This window comes from Toxotes jaculatrix, chromosome 8 (genome assembly GCF_017976425.1).
Source record: "Toxotes jaculatrix isolate fToxJac2 chromosome 8, fToxJac2.pri, whole genome shotgun sequence".
NCBI classification, from domain to species: domain Eukaryota; kingdom Metazoa; phylum Chordata; class Actinopteri; family Toxotidae; genus Toxotes; species Toxotes jaculatrix.
The window spans coordinates 27617955-27636320 of record NC_054401.1 but is presented as its reverse complement, the minus strand read 5'-3'; the positions used below and the strand labels follow the sequence as shown (position 1 = coordinate 27636320).

The following is an 18366-nucleotide window of genomic DNA, read 5'->3' as shown; positions in this document are numbered from 1 at the left end:
TTTGTCGGAAAAAAAAAGACTCTGCCGTGTTTTCTCCAACTCGTGTCTCTGTTAACCTTCATAGCTGAGGACAACCTTGTAAAAGGGTGGTACTGGGTAGGACTGAAGACAGTTGTCATGTAATAGAAATTTGCTGTGCAGGCCTTACACTTGACATAATTCCTGACAAACCTTATAAGATTACTGGACAGATAGGTCTATAGGTTTTCAGTATCAAATGGTATTTAACACAGCTAAACTGTGTGTGGCACTAACATTCTCTGTGCAGCAAGCTCCTCTGAAAGTAGTAACTTATTGGTGACGACAGATCATCGGTGGGGAAGCACATTATATTACAGAATTGGTTGAGAAATTTTGATTCATTTTGACTTTTGTTTTTGCGATGACGCTGTGAATTTTAGTTGTATAAAAGCTACGATGAAGGGACAAGCTGCAAACTTTTCAGAGCCCCCTTTTAACCCTGCAGGTGGGGAGGAGCCGATAGTCACTCAAATACAAGGTATCTCTCATAAGGTATATAATTTTATTTCCAATATTGTGCACACGTCATGTTCATGGAACACAGCCCCTTTTGGACTCTTGTTCTGTTAGTAGTTCCTGTTTTCTTAAGTCAAGTTATTCTTTTTGTCTCTTCAGTTTTAGTTGTGTATTTCCTGGTTTATTTTGAAGTCTTGTCCCTAGTATATCTGGTGTTGTTCTACTTCCTGTCTTTGTCTAGTTTCCCTCCTTTTTTGATTGTCTGCCCCGCCCTAATTGGTTTCACCTGTTGCCCATTACTCCTGTGTATATAAGTCTTGTTGCCGCCCCTGTCTTGCTTCCAGTGTGTGCTTCTGCCTTGCTTCCCTGAGTCACCTCCCTTGGTTGCCTTTTGATTTCAAGTAAGGCCTTTTGGAGTTTGCTTTGTGTTTTATGTTTCCAGCCTTTTTCCCTCCTTCATAGATGATTTTTAGTTGCTTAAGTTTTGTTCTCTGGCCCTGGACTGTTCCAGTGAGTTTAATAAAAGACTTTTAGCTCACTCATACATTTATCCTGGGGTTCCTGTATTTGGGTCCTCTTCCCTTGTGTTCTTGACTGCCTGGCTTGACATTTGCAAAGCAATGCTGTCCTTTGGAAAATTTTATTGTCTACTATCATATTACTTAAAGCCACCAGTGCTAACAGAAATCTGACCAAACTGCTGAATGTTGTTGATGCAGTTTAATAACAGACTCAGCAGTTTTATTCAAGATTTTATTTCAAGTATTCAAAAATATAGGCTAATCCTTATACACATAAGATATATAATAATGTTTCTAGATTTCATTAATGTTTCTAATGGTCCCAAACAATTACAATAATAACCAAAGGGATGACTAATAATTGAACCTCTCTCATTCATCAAGTCAAACTAGATTCTTGTTTGAACTAAAAACATTAGGAAACAAAATCACTAACCAGGATCAGTTATTAATTCATCTGCTTTTTTGCTAAATTAATAAGTTAATAATAAGTTCTGCTTTTACACTCGTGTTGCTGTCATTTAACACTTTCCTCCTGGTTATGTAGCTTCTGCCATGTTCTAATGTCAGTAATAATTGTTGAAGAGTTCATAAAGTTGGCTGTGTGATCATTGAATGTCTCCATATAATAATTGTGGAGACGTGTGGAAGGGATTTGGAACATGGAACGTACATGATTTTAAACAAAAAGATAATCTCACGTTGATATAGCAGTCTAAAATTATATAATGGATTCTTTTTTTCATCTTCCATCATCCTCTCTTTTGCCCTTCTTCCTCCTTAGTTTCTGATTGCTCACTTGAGTGTTATATGCATGGACAGAATGGCCTCTATGATCAATATCCACTGGCACAAACTGCTGTAACTGATGCCAAATTATTTTGCATGTGAAAGAAGTTGATGACGCAGAGGAGCAATTTTACAGGATTTATACTTCAGAGAAGAGGGAATCCGTCGGCGTCTCACAGTCCCATGGCTTCTTGGCTTGTAGTTTATACGGCAGAGTGTAGCAGCAGGTCCCTGTGTTACTCTGCTAATCAGCCTGTAATCCCTGTACTGCTGATGTGAGAAGTGATGCTCCATGCGACTCTATCATTTTCTCATCACTGCTCTCTTTGTCTCTGTCTCTATCTCTCTCTTCCTCTACATATCTGTCTGAGGGACTGTTGCTTCTCTGTGATTGGGCCATTGTTCTGACTCGTTCACAAAGCCAGCCTGTTGGGCATGTTTACATGGATTCATGCTTCTGGGCTGCTGGCTAATGCAACACCTTTGTTCTTTTAATTGCTTGCTGTTCCAGCCACAGGCTGAAAGGAATGAATAATTCCACAGCTACAGAATACTAAAATTTCCTCCCAGTAAAGAACTTCTTACTCTGAATACGAAATGCACCCAGGTAGGTTGCCTGGTTCATGACGACATGTTGCATGTTGTGCAAATGTTGTCATGTGAGCATCTCGTGACTCCAATTTTGTCAGCATTTTTTTTTATTTCTATTTTATTTATTAATTTATATAAAACATAAACATAGTCATTTGTTAAACATACAAAACAAGAAAAAGAGGATTTATGTGTTTACAGAAATCAAAGATGAGAGCACAGTTTACGAGTTTATGAGCAGGATACCAAAACAATGAACTAAAAGAGGATAAAAGTAAGTGCTTGCTCATTTTGCACATACTGCAGTTGTTTCTTGCAGTACTTCTCCGACGATACATGAGACTGTCCTGTTGTTGACATAGGTCCTCTGTGCAAGCAATTTATTACACAACCGCCCTTTGCAGTTTATTGTTAGGTGACCCCTAGTAGTCGTAGTAATTGTGGGAACAAATGACGTATCTGGTGGTTTAGGTTGGAGGACTTATTGGATATATACACAACTACAAATATGTCAGTGACACATCAGTGCAGGTATATATTGGATGTGTGGGATTATTAAAAGGGACAATCCACTGATGGTACACATTTAGATCAGTTTATTCCTCATTGGAAGTAACTCAGTCTGTCTTCTAATGTCGCCAGGGTTATGTCAAATTGGACGTGTTAACTGCAAATTCATAGCAGAAAGCCTGCATTACAAACTGGTGTTGTGGAGATTAAAGACGGGCATTTACTGGCAAGGCAGAGTGTCATGGTTTTGAACTGCATTATGGGGGAAAAAAAAAGAACTTTAATCAAAATCTGTACATACGGGCTTTATGTGTATTTGCCTTTATGTTTTTCATCCTCTGTGCGGACCTTACTGAATTCAGTGCTCTGTGCAGAAAAGCCCAGAAAAGCAGAGAAGCCCTCAGTTCCTGATAACCTTTCAAAAACCATAATATAACATGTATCAGCAGAGATACAAAGAGTTGCATTGATTAATTTACAGGGAACAAGTTTAATCTTGGGGTCGGATGTTGCTCAGCAGACTGCTGCTGTGCAGCTGTGGCTCAAATCTCTTCTTTCACTGCTGTATCCTATTCCCCTCTGCTGCAAAGTAGATGAAAGTGTGTTAATAGCTGCTCTATATCTGTTAGCTTCTCAAATACAAAGATCGATAGAGGACAGTGGGGGTGCCTGTGTGTGTGTGTGTGTGTGTGTGTGTGTGTGTATGTGTGTGTGTGTGTGTGTGTGTGTGTGTGTGTGTGTGTGTGTGTGTGTGTGTGTGTGTGTGATTCAGGGTTGGAGGTAGGGAGGTGGGGGCCAGTGCTTGGTGTTAATAATGAGGGGAGGCTTGACATGAACAGGAAGCTCTAACAGAGCACTGCATGTTGGGTGATCAGACTCCCTCATGGCAGGTTAGGAGGAGGAGGGTGGGGTGGGTTGGGTGTGTGGGGGGTCTAGAGATAGATGAGGCAGAGCTGTCAATAAAGAGCAGCTCTTTATCCTCTGTTAAAGCTTTTTTTCACTTCATTACTGTCAGGCTTGTCTGGTCAAAGAGGCCGTGGTAGTTTTCCCTGGACACTTTTTGGTAGGAGGTGAATTTAGAGAGCTGCCAGGCTGAGGCAGGGTGAGAGAGGGTGAGGCAGGGTGAGGCGGGAAGAGGCAGGCCAAAATATGACGAGACAAAACGAGATATGATCCGAGATATGCTGAGATAAAATGAGATAGGCAGAATCACTGTATCAGAAGAAAAGCCTTTTGGTGGTAAGTGATATTAGCTGCAGGGACTTTGCAGAATTGACACCTCTGGAATAAACCCAGGGTTCTTTCAGCCTCACAGACGGGGTGTTTGTTTTAAGGCATTGTCTTTACTGCATCCACCCAGAGAAGGCTATAGAGATGACTGGGACACTGGACAATGTTCATCATTTGCTGTGTCTGTGAGGATTTGTGTGGAACAGTTTGTATGTGTTTCCTCAGAACATGTTCATGCATGCTAGCACCCAGTGTAATACTGTATGAAGAGAACCATGTCTGTGTGTGTTAGCCATTGTCCGTTGACGCATATTATGGTTGTTGAAGAAGTTATGCATCAGTTCCAGTCTGGTTCACATAAGATCACACACTGTAATATTTTTAAAGATGCTAATCATTTGCCCATCATCAAATTTTAGGATTGGAACCTGTTTGACAAAGTTGATGCACTAGCTGCTACTTGGAAATTGCTAACATGCTAAAATGAGTGAGAGGAAATGACCTCTTGCAGTAGATTGTAGCTTGCATTCTGGGAAATCGGTCCAACAACAACATCAGCATTGTTTACTGGGGTAAAAAGGGCACAAATAATGGGAAAATTATGAAAAGAAGCATGTTGTGGCATGAGTGAGAATGCTGTTCTGGTGGCCAATAGTCAATAATTGATTTACTTAATGAGGTGTGTATCAATACCAGTACCAATCAGATGCTCTTTAGCAGCTAAATGCTGCACTATGTTCACCAGCTAATAGCTGACTTTGTCTTCCTGTTGAGCAGGTTGCATAAAGGCGTGTTTATCAGAGCTTATTTGCTTAAAACAGCAACCTGTCACAGCTAGGAAAAATATGAAGAAAGTGCTGAGACTAAACCAAAAGAGTAAAGTTGTAAAACCAAAATAAATCAGCTAAAAGATGCTAAAATGCTGTGTTGAGCTGAGGGCACATCCTTATAGGCAATATCTTTGCTTTTGATTATTAATATACAAAATATTGATTAGTCCAGCTTGAAACTGAATAAATCCATGACATTAATGTTGCAGTCCAATATATTTTCAAATAATCTAAGTCACTTTACAAAACTTCTGTTAGTTTAGCTTGTTTATGTGGTGGATAACTGAAGGTTACATGACAGTCTGCTCACTCATAAAATTGTCCTTTTTCATCCTTTTTCATGATTTGTGCAACCTGCACAATTCATCCCGATGACAGACGTCCTTGTAAATATTCCTCAGTGCTGCAGACTGAGCACCTTTTGTCTTTCACTCAATGACTTTAACAACAGACAACCTCCCTAAAAAAACAACTTGTTTCAAATCAGTCATTGCACTTAGCCGAAACTACACAATTCTCACAAAAGAGCAAACCAGGAGTGTGTACTTGAATGACATTGTTTACCATCCTAAAACTATTTTCAATGTCATAGCTTTTCAATATAGTAAAATTGATTATAACAAACGGCAAAGCTACTCAAGGAAGGAGAAGCGTAATAGAAGCAAATTGGCCAAAAAGTGAAATATATTGCTTATCATCTTTTGAATGTGTATTTTAAGGCAAAAACATCAGCTAATTGTTTTGGCTGTAATAAGCAAAAACAAAGAGGACTACTGATCCTGGCATCACTGTCTGTGGCTCATCCTTGATAAAGTGGAATAATGAATGACTGCAGGTGTTGCTTTTTTTGTAATTAATAGTCTTATAATTGGGCAAATTAATGAACTGGCGAATGAAATATGCGAGCAGACGTGAGGAAAGCAGTTGTCTCTCAGGAAGAAACCAATCTGACCTCGAGTAATGAAGAAAGATGTCACTAAATCACTGGGTCCCTCCCTTCATCTGCTTCTGTTCGACTCGTCGTTCTTCACCAGCGCCCGAGTCACTGCAGTTGCTCTCAGTTTACAGCACAAACAATTATAGCTGATAGAGATTTCTTGTTGCGGAGATAAATAGAATCAGTGTAATCCCATTCTGTTGTCTGATCAGATAGGAAGTCTAATTCATATCTTGTCTCTTCCATTTCACAGGTTCCTGTGAATCTCAGGGTCGACTGATGCAGCCATGGGCCGATCGCTGGATCTTTGAGAGCAACCTCGTCTGCCTCCTCCTCCACCACATCCTCTTCCCCCTCCCCCTCCTCTTCTTCCTCTGCCCTATACAGCTGTAAGTTGAGTCCTCCAGAAACAGCCATCAGCCTATGATACTTTCTCCTTCCCTTCATCTGCAAATCATGGCAAGTATTGTTTCTCAGATTCCTGGCCAAGCAAGATGGCCTCTCCCAGTACTATTCTTGTATTTTGCTCCTCTGTTGCTGATGGAGGGTTGGTGTCACGGAGCACCCTCAGGCCCAGAGTCGGACTCCTGCTCCACCTTAGTCCAGAGCCGCTTCTTTGGCTTCTTCCTGTCATCATCGGTGTTCCCCACCATGCCTTGCTCCTGGACCCTGCAGAACCCCGATCCGCGGCGCTACACCATCTTCATCAAGGTAACCAAACCCACAGAGGGCTGCGTGCCATCACAGCTGCGCACCTTCCAGTACGACTCCTTCCTGGAAACTACACGCACCTACCTGGGCATGGAGAGCTTTGACGAGGTGGTGAGGCTGTGTGATTCCTCTGCTCCGGTGGCCTTCCTGGAGGCTGGAAAACAGTTCCTCCAAATGAGGAAGGGACCTCCTCGGGCAGGCACAGCCATCAAAGGTGGCGACTGGGATTTCAAAACAGAGTACCTAGTGGTGGGGAAGCGCAACCCCAGCATGGCGGCCTGTCAGATGCTTTGCCAGTGGCTGGAGGACTGTCTGACCTCCAGCACGTCTAACAGGCCCTGTGGCATCATGCAGACTCCATGTTTGTGCTGGGAGCCACCACCACAGCTCAGTGAGGGGGATAGCTGTTATCATAATGGAGTTTACCTGGAAAACTGTTTACCCAGCGTGAAGGAGAATGGAAAAGATGCTGAGATAAATGGTGAGTTGAAAAGCTTTTACAGTTGTTTAACTCAAAAAAGCGGATTGTAAAATATTGATTGGCTAGGGGATTACATCACACTTCATACATGAGCGGCACAGTTTTCAAAAGCAACTAAGAGCTAAGTTTAACGATTATCTCTGCTTCTCTGTGAAACAATAGAGAAAGCCAAGGTTTTCAGTGGGTAAAATAGATAAAGTTTTTTGTTTTGTCAAGGTCACCTTGAAGTTTAGCATATTCTCAGCAAAATGAAAAAGAAACGGCATCTTCAGTAGCAATCAAGCTAGTGAAAATATGTATGATTTGTGAAAAGTGGGGATAATTGTGTGACATTGGTGCAGCAAGTGGAGTGCTCTGGCTGAAGTAGAGGAGAGAAAAGGGACAGAACGAGGGAAATGGAAGGTTTAGGGTTTCATCTGATGAAAGCAAGCTCTGTGACCTTGCGAGGTTGGCACCGTATTCCGCCCCTCTGCAGTCCGGGGAGGGACACTCGATCGGCTTCCGGGAAGCTTGTGGAACAGAAGAGAATCAAGTACTGATATTGGATAGCTTTGGGGATGCTCAGAGCAGTGGGGGTGGTGATGTAGAGACAAAAGAGGAAGATAGAAGGAGAGAAGCAGAAATAAGATTGGATAATGGCCTGTGGCTTGAAGTCTAATTGTCTGCTGCTTGATCCCAGTTCTTCTTCCCTCCACTCGGCAGACAGGATGTGGCCTGACATCTCTATCCTGGCTCTGTCAGGACTTAGAGCCAGAGGAATGGAACATTTCTCGGCTCCCCTTTCTCCCCTTAACTTTTCCACCATCTATCTTTCCCTCGTTCCTCTGCTTCTCTCAGACACTTCCTCTAATCAGCCTGTGGTCTTCTTTTCTTGGTCCTCCTCCTCCTCTTCTTCCTCTGAGCCACCGTCGCTGCCTCCCCATCTTTCCCTCCTCGGGCTGATAGTGGGCTGATACTGAGCCAGTCGTGGGAAGCCAACCAAGCAGAGATGTTGCGATGTTGCGGTGGGTATCTCCTGCCTTATCCTCCTCCAGTCTCCAGAGCAGTTAATATCCCCTCGCTGCCCCAGCCTCCTCTCCTCTAGTTATCGCACTTATGTAACTCAACAGTGGGTGTGGGCTGTTTGTGCCTTAAGGTGCGAGAAATAAAAAAGAAATATACCATCCACTGTTGGCTTGTGCGGAGATAGAAGGAGAGGGACGCATTATGGCTTTTCTTTTCCCTCTGTGTGCTTCAGCTCACATGGGAAAGGCATCTCCTAGATGATAATCCCAGGTTCAGAGTGAGCAAGTGGCTGTGGAACCCTGTGATGAGCTCAAATGGAAAGAGGCAAGCAGTGTGTGAATATTTGACTGGATGGATTGAATTGGGGGATGAAGATAAAGAGAGGCAGGGGACATGTAATGGATTCTGTGTGGAAATAGGTTGGGGAGGCGGGTGGTTATGGCCCACTGTGCAGTGAAGAGGGGGAATACATGGACGATAGTCGTGAGTGATGAATGAAGGAAAGACAATAGATACAGAGACAAGAGAGATAGATTGGCAGAGGGGACTAAAGGAGAGTGAAGAGGCTGACGAAGAGCTGAGCAGGGGGTGGGGTTGTCCGATATGGACCAGCTTGATGAGGATATATAGTCGGTGCTTGGGTCAGGCAATACGCAGCTGGACCTGTTGGTCTAAGTACCTTCGGTAACCAAGGAGTTCATAGATTACAGTCTGTCTCCTCTTCACTCCCTGACTGCAGAGGGGCTGCAGGTCCCGCCCAGCAGCAGATGGAGGAGTAAGCCATACTGTCAGCATTCAGACTCTGCTCATGTCCGAATGATAAGGCTAGATGAGGAGTCTGGCTTTGCGCTCAACCTCCCCTCATATGCCAAAGCATAAAGGTTCCCTGAAACACAACTTAAAATGAGAAAAAAGGATTTTATTTGTTGTAATGGAAACTTTATTTTAATGTGACAGCTTTTATCTGGTGCCCCCTGAAATGTTCATTTGAGCCAATATCTCAGCCAAGTATCAATGCGGATGGTTAAGGATGTGGCTGACGAAGACGGCATGTAGTACATCTGACTTCCATCAAGGAGCCTTAACAACTTACAAACTCAAGTGCCTTACAATCATTTCCTAGCCTTAAATATACCACATTTACCATGTGCAGATATTGCAGAAAGCAATAAATAACAACTTAAGAGTTATTTCTCTGTGTCAGTTTACAACAGCACAGCTGCTTCAGTCTCATTCATGCCTGTTGCCATTGTTTGAGTTGCTTCTGTAGCCATTTTTACACCTATTTTTTGTGTAGCTAGGAAAATGATGTCTCAACTCCTAAAGCTCTGATTGGTTTACTGTTTCTGGGAAAGATGTTATAATCACAAAGGTGACTCATTTCACAGAGTGACTGTTGTGAATGACTTCACAATTTGTCATTGTCAGCTCTTTCAGTTCCCAGTAGGTGTGGTAATAATTGATCGATAATCTATTAATCTCAAAAATATGAACTGACAGTGTGCAAAGATGGGGTGACAGTGTGTCTGCATCTTCTTTATCGATAAAGTTCACTCTTGTGAGGGCAGGGGTTGGCCTATGTGTATTTGAGGAGATAAATATAATGACTTTCAAACTGATGGGGATCAATATTATCCTTTCATTGATAATGCAAAATTGAACATTGTCCATTGAGACACGATACAGCTTGCTTGTCTGCGTTACAATGTCAATAGGGTCATCAATAGGAAGCTCGAAACCTGTATTGATTGTGATGTGACCTTTAGATCATATTTAAAGGATAAAAGGAAGCACCACATGTTTTGTAAGTGTTTTTATCAATATCACTCAATCATCAAGAGTCTTAGTGTCTCCTGGATGACAGACATTCTGGGGGACATAAAAGGAAATATCCCAGAAAACTAATTTAATTACAAAATATTTGCAATTATTTACAGTGAACTGCTTCTGTTAGCTAATTAACATGCCTTAATATAGTAATTATAGCTAATGAGCGGGAGTCTGTGTTTAACATGTCAACTGCTTACTCTGTGAGCACAGCTCCTGTGCTGTGTGAGAAATCTTTAACCTTTAAGTTGAGAGGACTGGTGATTTCAGGGCTATTTTTGGAAACGTTCTGACATTCATATTTTCACAGTCAAAGGTTCTGGGACAAAATATTGGCTGTTGGTAGCTGCGGTTCAGAAATTCTGGCGGTGAAAATCCATTTTGGTAGACCTCCAATGTGTTCTTGTGCATGTGTGTGTGTGTGTGTGGATGCGGCGTAATTTGTGTCACGCTGTGTGGCACGGAGCAGGAAAGGACTCATTTGTTAGCCCTCAGTGGACAGCAGGGGAGGCAGTTAGTGATTAGGGTGGATCAGAGAGATGTGAGGAGATGAGAAGCCTCATGACTCAATCTTAGCAAAAGAGACACGATTGTGATCGCTTAGAGACAAGCACCAGAAGTGACCAGCAGAGTAAACCGAAGGTGAATGTGAGGATGGATAAACTTACCCACAATGCCTCGGGATCATATGAGTCGTGACCTTGGCTGCACATCACGCGCTCTCACTTTCAGCTTTGCCAGTCATTTTCAAGTGTGAAATACTTAGTAAAGCAGAAAAGCTTGGAAAATAACCAAGCAAGGACAGTGTCACCGACTGAAACATGGAGACATGTGCCTACCATCTTTATACCCTGCTATGGAAAAAACAGACTGTTTGTTCCATGAGCCACAGACAGTGAGGCTAAATTAGTTTATATTTTGCCAAACTGGCACCATTAAATTTATGCTGAGTTAGCTTTTAGCAGTTTCTATTTGCAGCACAGGTGCAGTATTTTTTTTCCTGTGATTTTTTTAGTGGATTTATGGATGTTTATTTTCAGTGGTCATCAGAGATATAATGTACTCGGGAAGCATAAGTCACACTGAATCAAAGCATACCCATATCACGTCTGTCTTCAGACGTTATGACTCCGAGGAGGAGTACAAACTTTGACACAAATTGCAGCACACGCCTCACATCTCTCCCTCCACACCCCACTTCAACCCTCACACTTTGGAAACCTCTGCTCTAAATGAATCATGGGATGCATCTTGTAAGATCCAGCCCTTAATGTATTTGTCTAAGTGCAGAAGACCTTCACTTGGCTGTCTGGGGGTGGAGCTTGCCTTTGTCCCAATGCATGCTGGGATACAATGCAGAATGAGTAGATGTAGAAAATGGACGGTTGGAGGGAGCTTCTGTGTGTTTGCTTTGCTGATCATGTCTCTCATGAAGACTGTTTGGTTACTGGTGCTTGAAGAAACAAAGATGATCTTGTCTTTTCTGCCTTTGACAAGAACTGCCAACTCACCACACTTCACACATGTTTCTTTTTCTATCATGGTGTTGGACCCTGGGGAATACGGAGCACTGAATAATCTTCTTTTTGCTTCTTCCAGTTTTCTCAAATCCTGATTACTGGATGAAAGTGCAGTGTCACACTCATGGCAGTGACAGTGATGCAGCTGTCAACAACTGACATGTTTTTCGTTTTCTGTTTTTACCGCTGACTTTTGTTAGCTCAGAATGAGCCCTTTGTATCTCTTCTTCCTTGAAGCCTGCCATGTTGCACCACCATGTTTCTGCAGTAGCCGAGAATGGACAAACCAAACACTGGCTGTAGAGAGGGTCTTTTGAATCTTTACCTTACCCAAAGGTCTCTGTAGGTTGTCCTACATGCTTGGAAAGGGAGGGGTGTCTCTAACACACAATTAACGAAATGATCAAACCTGAACTCATTTGCTGCTTTAATAGTTTTACCCAGCTGGCCTGCATTTAGTCCTTTGTTTTTTATTGATATAAGTGGGTCGCACACCTTCCTCTATAACACAAAACTGCTAAACAGCACCACAGCGTTAAAGACACAGATAGATCCTTTTTCCGAGTTCTAATACTGTGTTTCTGTGTGAATCGTTCAGTTATCTCTTTGCACATGCCAAATAAAGGTAAAAAAAATCACTGGTCATTCTTTTCATATCAAAATCCCTCTTCTTTCTCTTCTTTTGAATCCAGTGTGATTTAATGAACAAATAGCTAGCCACCTATCCATCCTGTAAAACCACATTTGGCTAGCAGAGTAATATCACACAGAAGTAGGAGGTGTGTGTTTGGATCTCAACTGACACAAATTATGTTTATACTCTCAAAAGAGGAGTTTTGAAGTCTAATTTATTCATTTCTCCTTCGTTCTCCTTCTGGTGTTATCAAAACAGGAACAAGGAGGCCAACTACAGCCTCTACAGCGCCACTGTAGAGGCTCTAAGTTCAGTTTCACTATGACTTTACAGTGACCATAAATTTAAATCAACACCTCTCAACAATAAAACGTGTTGAACGCCATTCTCTAAATACTGGGCACACCCATGGCAAACCCCCCACAGGTGATTTTAATTAATTTTGCCTCATTACACCATCAGAGGTGTGTGTGGCTGTGTACAGACGATGTTTGACTGACATCTCATCTCCCTCCCTCTCCTTATAGTCTTGTTGCTCCTGTAATGGCAGGACAAATTACACTGAAATCATTATTGGTTGACCTCATGTGACTCCCCTCAGTGTGAGCTGAGGTTTAATCAGCCAGGGCCTTAATCACCAAATTCAATGAGTCCTTACAAAAAGTTATGTGTGTAGATTTTTTTTTTTTAACTCTTCATAATCAGCTTTGTTGTTATGGAGCCTGACCAGCATGTCTCTCTGCAGGCCTCAGACAAACTGGGCAAGCGTTTTGTTAATGGCCCTAAAGGCAGTAGGACAAGGATAGGTGGGTTTTTGTATTAAACCGACAGCAAGAGGAATAGGATTTGAAACTTTTGACTTTCTGCTTTTGAGCTTTAACTGCACTGCCTCCACTGACAGTCTGGGAGTGCCAGAAAAGTGTTGTGATACATCATTTCACTACTTTGATCACAGTCTAATCAGTGCTGTCTCACAAATTGATTGTGATGGAAGGGGAAAGAAATAGTAAAAGACCAGATGGATCCACGGTCCAAAAAAGTGACAGCATGTGGAAAGAAAAAAAAAAAAAAACACTCATAAACCCTCCTGACGTGCAGCTTTTTCTTGCTGCTGGCAGCTGGCTGCAGCTGAGGAAGATGAATGTGAGCACGGTGTCTCTCCCTGCAAGCTTTTGCGTGGCTGGACCACATTGTTGCTAAACTAAGGGATTTCCAACCAGCCTCCATAAAGAGCACTGAGGAATCCTAAAGCAAGGCTAATGCATTCGCTCCTCTTCACGCTCACATGCGTGGTCGTGCACACGCATACGCACTGTATACAGCACTCGTGCACACGAGGTAAAATGTCACACAAGAAAATGGAACATAAACTGGTGCAACCACCACATACTGGTCCCTCGTGACTGAGTGTGGGTGGCTGACTGAGACAGAGGATAAAGCTGATTTTGTGTGAGTGTGTGTGTGTGTGTGTGAGCATGTGTAGAGAGCGAGGTGGGGTGTTCACTGCAGGGGGCGCCGTGTGGGCAGGAATAAACTGATGAGAGATCGCAGTGAGATGCTCAGTGCTGGTGTAGAGGTCGATCTGCCTGCGGGGACCCTCGCAGCCTGTTTGGGACGTTTCCATAAGGAGCTTTTACTTTAGGATGGAGGCAGGGAAAACAGCACACGTGTGTGGTCTTATTTGTGGTCACAACATCTTCTTAAACCTGTGACACCCTAACATGCCTAACACTCAATGTGCACTTTAAGTACACTACACTGAACTTTAGTGCTGTCCCTCACTTGTAAAGCTTTTTGGATAAAAATGTCTGCCAAATGAGAAAATGTAAATGTAAACACGTTCATCTCAGTCAACTCAATTATTAGAGAACAGTGACTGTGATGCAGTGAAATCTTTCCAAGTCAAATTAATCTGACTGACAGGTCTCATTGATAGAGTAGAGTAAGTGTTGAATAAATAATGGGGGAAAGTGGGAGAGGTCCAGCACTGCACCATAGGTATAGCATTTGGCATCATTACTTCTTTACTGCTGTGCTTCCTGATATAGTTGTTAAACAGGAGAAAGTGACAGTTTGAAGCATGAAATGGACTTAGACCCAGCCTGTGGACACACATGTGGGGTCAGAGATCTGCAGAGATGACTGACAGATTACTGAGAGGCTTAAAGACGTACAACCACCTCAGACAGTATTTGGACCCCTTTCATTTCACACACTGTATTGTGTTGTAGATTTTTTTTTTTTTAATGAATAAAATTACCAAGTTTATGAAAAATCCAAATTTGAAATATGTTACTTTTTCCATCATTTGATGTTAAGATTTCTGTATGCTAAAAACAGACTGTCCAACTGGCGACCAACTGACATGCCGGTTATAGTTGTTTTGTTGTTAGATGGCTAATCTAACAGTTTGTATTGTTCTAGCAATATATACGTTGCTAGGAAGACTGATGAATCTTTCTAGATAATGTCCCAAAATAACCTTTACACTCAAGTGACAGTGCCCTCCAGTGGCCATAGAAACTACACAGCAAAACACTGGACTTTAATACAGGAGACTATATACTTCCTGTTTCACAGCAATTGACGTCAGTTTTTTTTTTAGCCATGACGATTATCATTCTATAACCTTAGCCAGGGCTTTATTTTTCTAACCAGTGACAACAAAGGTCCTCTGACAGTAACAAAGTACTTATTTTAACCCAAACCACCATCTTTCTCTAAACCGAACCAAACCTTTACCATAACATTGTCATATCATAAAAGCTTAGTTATAAGAAAGTCTTATCTGTGGAATATCTACTGTAGATATGTTAAATAAGGAAATGCTCATATAAGTCATATCAGACTGTAGGGACAAATAACCCATAAGCTTGTTTAGGTTGGAGGACCTGTTAAAAACATCAAATTCAGCAATTTAGAAATTAGAGAAAACACCATTTGATCTGGTCACATTTATTTAGTTAACATTCATTTAACAACAACATTCATTTTTTCCGTCACTACTTGAAAGCAGCACAGTAGCTACAGTTCCAGCTGCAGCGTAATGTCTGTCTCCGCTGAGTGTTTTTCACAAATCTATTTATGCTGATAAGACAACTAAAGTTTTACATAAAAATCAGCTCTATACTGCGACTTTAATGAATAAAGACTAACATACATTATTGTCCTTGTGATTTTACCACTTCAGAGGGAGAGACATCAGTGAGATTCTATAAATGCCACTTACGTGCAGTTTAATGGTATTTTTTTGTAGCCTACAGTAACTTATTCTGAAAATGATATGGTCCGCCTAGCTAAGACATGTGGTGGCTAAGCCTGTATATAAATGAAAATCAAGCAAACCTAGCCTGGAGTTAAGGTTACAGTATTAGCTCAGGAGCTGACATTCCCAGCCACTCACAGAAATGAACAACTTAGCATTTTAACAAAGTTCAAAGCAGTGACCTCGCCACTCATGAAGTCTCTGGCCTTTATCGGCTCCACCTGTTCTCTGTCAAAGGACTCGCTTGAACGTAAAGTCAGTGTGAAGCGAGTTGAGGAATTGTCTGTCTCCTTCCCAGAGGCTGCCCGTAAATGGAAGGCCTATCTCAGGTCCCTCCTCACGCAGCCTGAGGGTTTATTAAACATTCATGCTTTAATTAAGCAATTTTACCGCTGCTACTTACCAGGTGATGATAAAAGCACTGCTCCAGGATGAGCATGACGAGCAGACAAATGTCTGTGTGTGTGTGTGTGTGTGTGTGTGTGTGTGTGTGTGTGTGTGTGCGTCTTTAAAAGTGTCCTACATGAGAAGCCATTAATTTCCTGCCATAAAGAAAAGTGTGAGGATTACAGAAAAGACATGTTGAACTTTTTTTACCTGCCTCATCAGTCAAGTGTGTCTGCAGGAGAACGGTTGGTGGCTGATTTTAACGTGATAGATAGGTAGATAGGTAGGTAGATAGATAGATAGATAGAAAAAGAAAATAAAAACATGCAAAAAGAAAAAAGTAAAGGTATGATACAGACAGTATGTAGAGATGGCAGTGTAGCTGTGTCCCACCGAGGTGAGCTGATGTACAGTGGTGTGGTGAACCTTAAGAATGGTTTCCTGAAACCGTCTTTGTGCCAGTGTGAATGTGTCTGGTAGAAAACGAGCTCTGCTGTCCTCAGTGTGTCATGAAGGGGGTTGGTTGGATTATTCATGATGGAGAGCAGCTTCCTCAGTGACTTCCTGTTCCTCACTGACCCAGGTTCTTACCAATGACGGTCCCAGCCTTCTGGATGAATTTATTAATCCTGCTGTCATTTCTAGCTTAAATGCTGCTCCCTCAGCAGACTACAGCACAGTAGATGGAACTCAGACTGGTAGAAGATCTTGGGCATCTTGCAGCATATGTTGAAAGATCTGAGCTTCCTCAGAAAGTAGAGCCTGCTTATCCCCTTCCTATACGTAGCATCAGTGTCAGTCCAGTCTGATCCACAGCTCCTACCTCCTCACCCATCATGATAAAAGGTTTGGTTGCAGTTCTTCTCCTCCTAAAGTTGACCACCATCTCCTTGGTCTTGTCCACAAAGTTAGACATGGAGGCAAGACAGTCCCCTGTGGCACTCCTGAGTTACTAACCACCACATCAGTCAGGGACCTCCCCAGCAGAACAAACTGGGCAGCTTCTTGCACAACAGAAGAGGTTGGATGGTACTGAAAGCATGGGAGAAACTGAAAAATGTGATTCTCACGGTGCCACCATGACCATCCAGGTCAGAGTGAACACGCTGAAGCAGGTAGATCGCAGTATCGTCCACCCCAACATAAGGCTGGAAAGCAAACTTTAGAGGCTCTAGAGCAGATTTCACCTGTGGTCGAAGGTGGGTAAGAACCAGTCCCTCCAGCACCTTCATGGCGTGAGAGTGAAAAAGGAACAGCGTGATAAGGATCCCTCTGTTTTCTGACAGGCAGCTTGTCACTGATTATCTTCTTGCTGCCACTCTTTCTCTCTTTTCTCCTCTCCATTTTACACTTCATCACTTCCTCTCACCATCAGACACTCTCTTTGGTTTTGGAGGAATCTGGTAGAGATTTATAACCCCATTTCCCCCCCTCAGACGAGTGCTCTATTACTGAGAGACTGCATTGTATCTTCGAAGGGTGAAATTGTGTGAGTGAGGGAGAAAATGGAGAATTAGAGTGTGTCTGTGTGTTCATGTTGCCAGTATCCTTGGCTGAGAGGACATTTAATTCTGGTCCAACTGTCTCACTGTCGTTTTTCAGATTTGATGACTCGGACAATGAAGATGTATTACCTCGGATCACATTGCAATGTACAGGTTTACTGCTGCTGTGCGCCAGAGCTGGATGAAACCCTGAACGCGTGTGTGACTGTGAGCGTGTTGTTGCGTCTGCGTGCCTCTGTGTCCTTGTTAAGAGCAGGAGGTAGCTCTGCGGGACGGCTGTAAAGGCTGCTCTCCTTGGCGGTATCACCTGGAATGACACCCAGAGGTGACAGCCTGTCAGAACACACCCCCACACAAGACACCGAACACACACATTGATACACACCCACAATAAACTGAGCGGATCTTGGCCAAAGCCTGCCAGGACCAAGAAAAGAACTCATTAGTGCAGACGTGGTCCATGTGCTCTTCTAACAACACACACACACACATACACAGTCTGACAAAACATGAAGACCCATTCCAACACACCCTTCAGACCATCTTCCTGAAGTTTATACAGTTTATAAATCACTTCTGAAAGCTAACAAACAGTTTAAATCACATTAGCACTGTTAGCATTAGCTGTTAGGTTAGGTAACGGGCCAATCACGGATAGTAATGCATCTCAGTGAGGGATTTCTGACACTGCAGCAATGGGGTTTAAATAGATTTTCTTCCACTCAAAACATCAGATGTCAGTTTGAGGTGTCAGAAGCTGTAGCTAGCAAAGTATGGTGTGACCGTGTGTGTGTGTCAAGTCTTCATCAGTGCTATGTTTGTGTCTGTGGTCAGCGACTTAATTTTTTAAATTTATTTATTCATTTATTTATTTAAATTAATTTAAGATCTCAAATCTAACCTTAGCCACGTTGTTCACACAGGGATGACTGAGTTATCTGTATTCAAATGTTAATGTAGATTTGACAGGAATCTTGATTTCTTTGGTTCTTCTGTAGCGAAGTCTGGATTTTCATTTTAATATACAGTCGTAAATGGGAGGCACTATCTTCCCGATTTGAAGGAAACAGATTTTAATCGGTTTAATATCAGAAGCTGTGACGTTTTCATTCAATGGATCTCCGATCTCTACTTCAAAGGAACACA

The 18366-nt window shown here is 42.4% G+C and overlaps 1 protein-coding gene across 1 annotated transcript in view; it reads left to right on the top strand.

Annotated features, from left to right (window-relative positions):
- Window positions 1-6341: 6341 nt before the first annotated feature.
- The window catches only part of adgrb1a (adhesion G protein-coupled receptor B1a), a 101058-nt gene continuing 89033 nt past the window's right edge, over window positions 6342-18366 (top strand). The window contains exon 1 of the mRNA XM_041044446.1: window positions 6342-7077. Within this exon, the coding sequence (XP_040900380.1) occupies window positions 6342-7077 (736 nt within the window). The remainder of the gene's footprint in view (window positions 7078-18366) is intronic.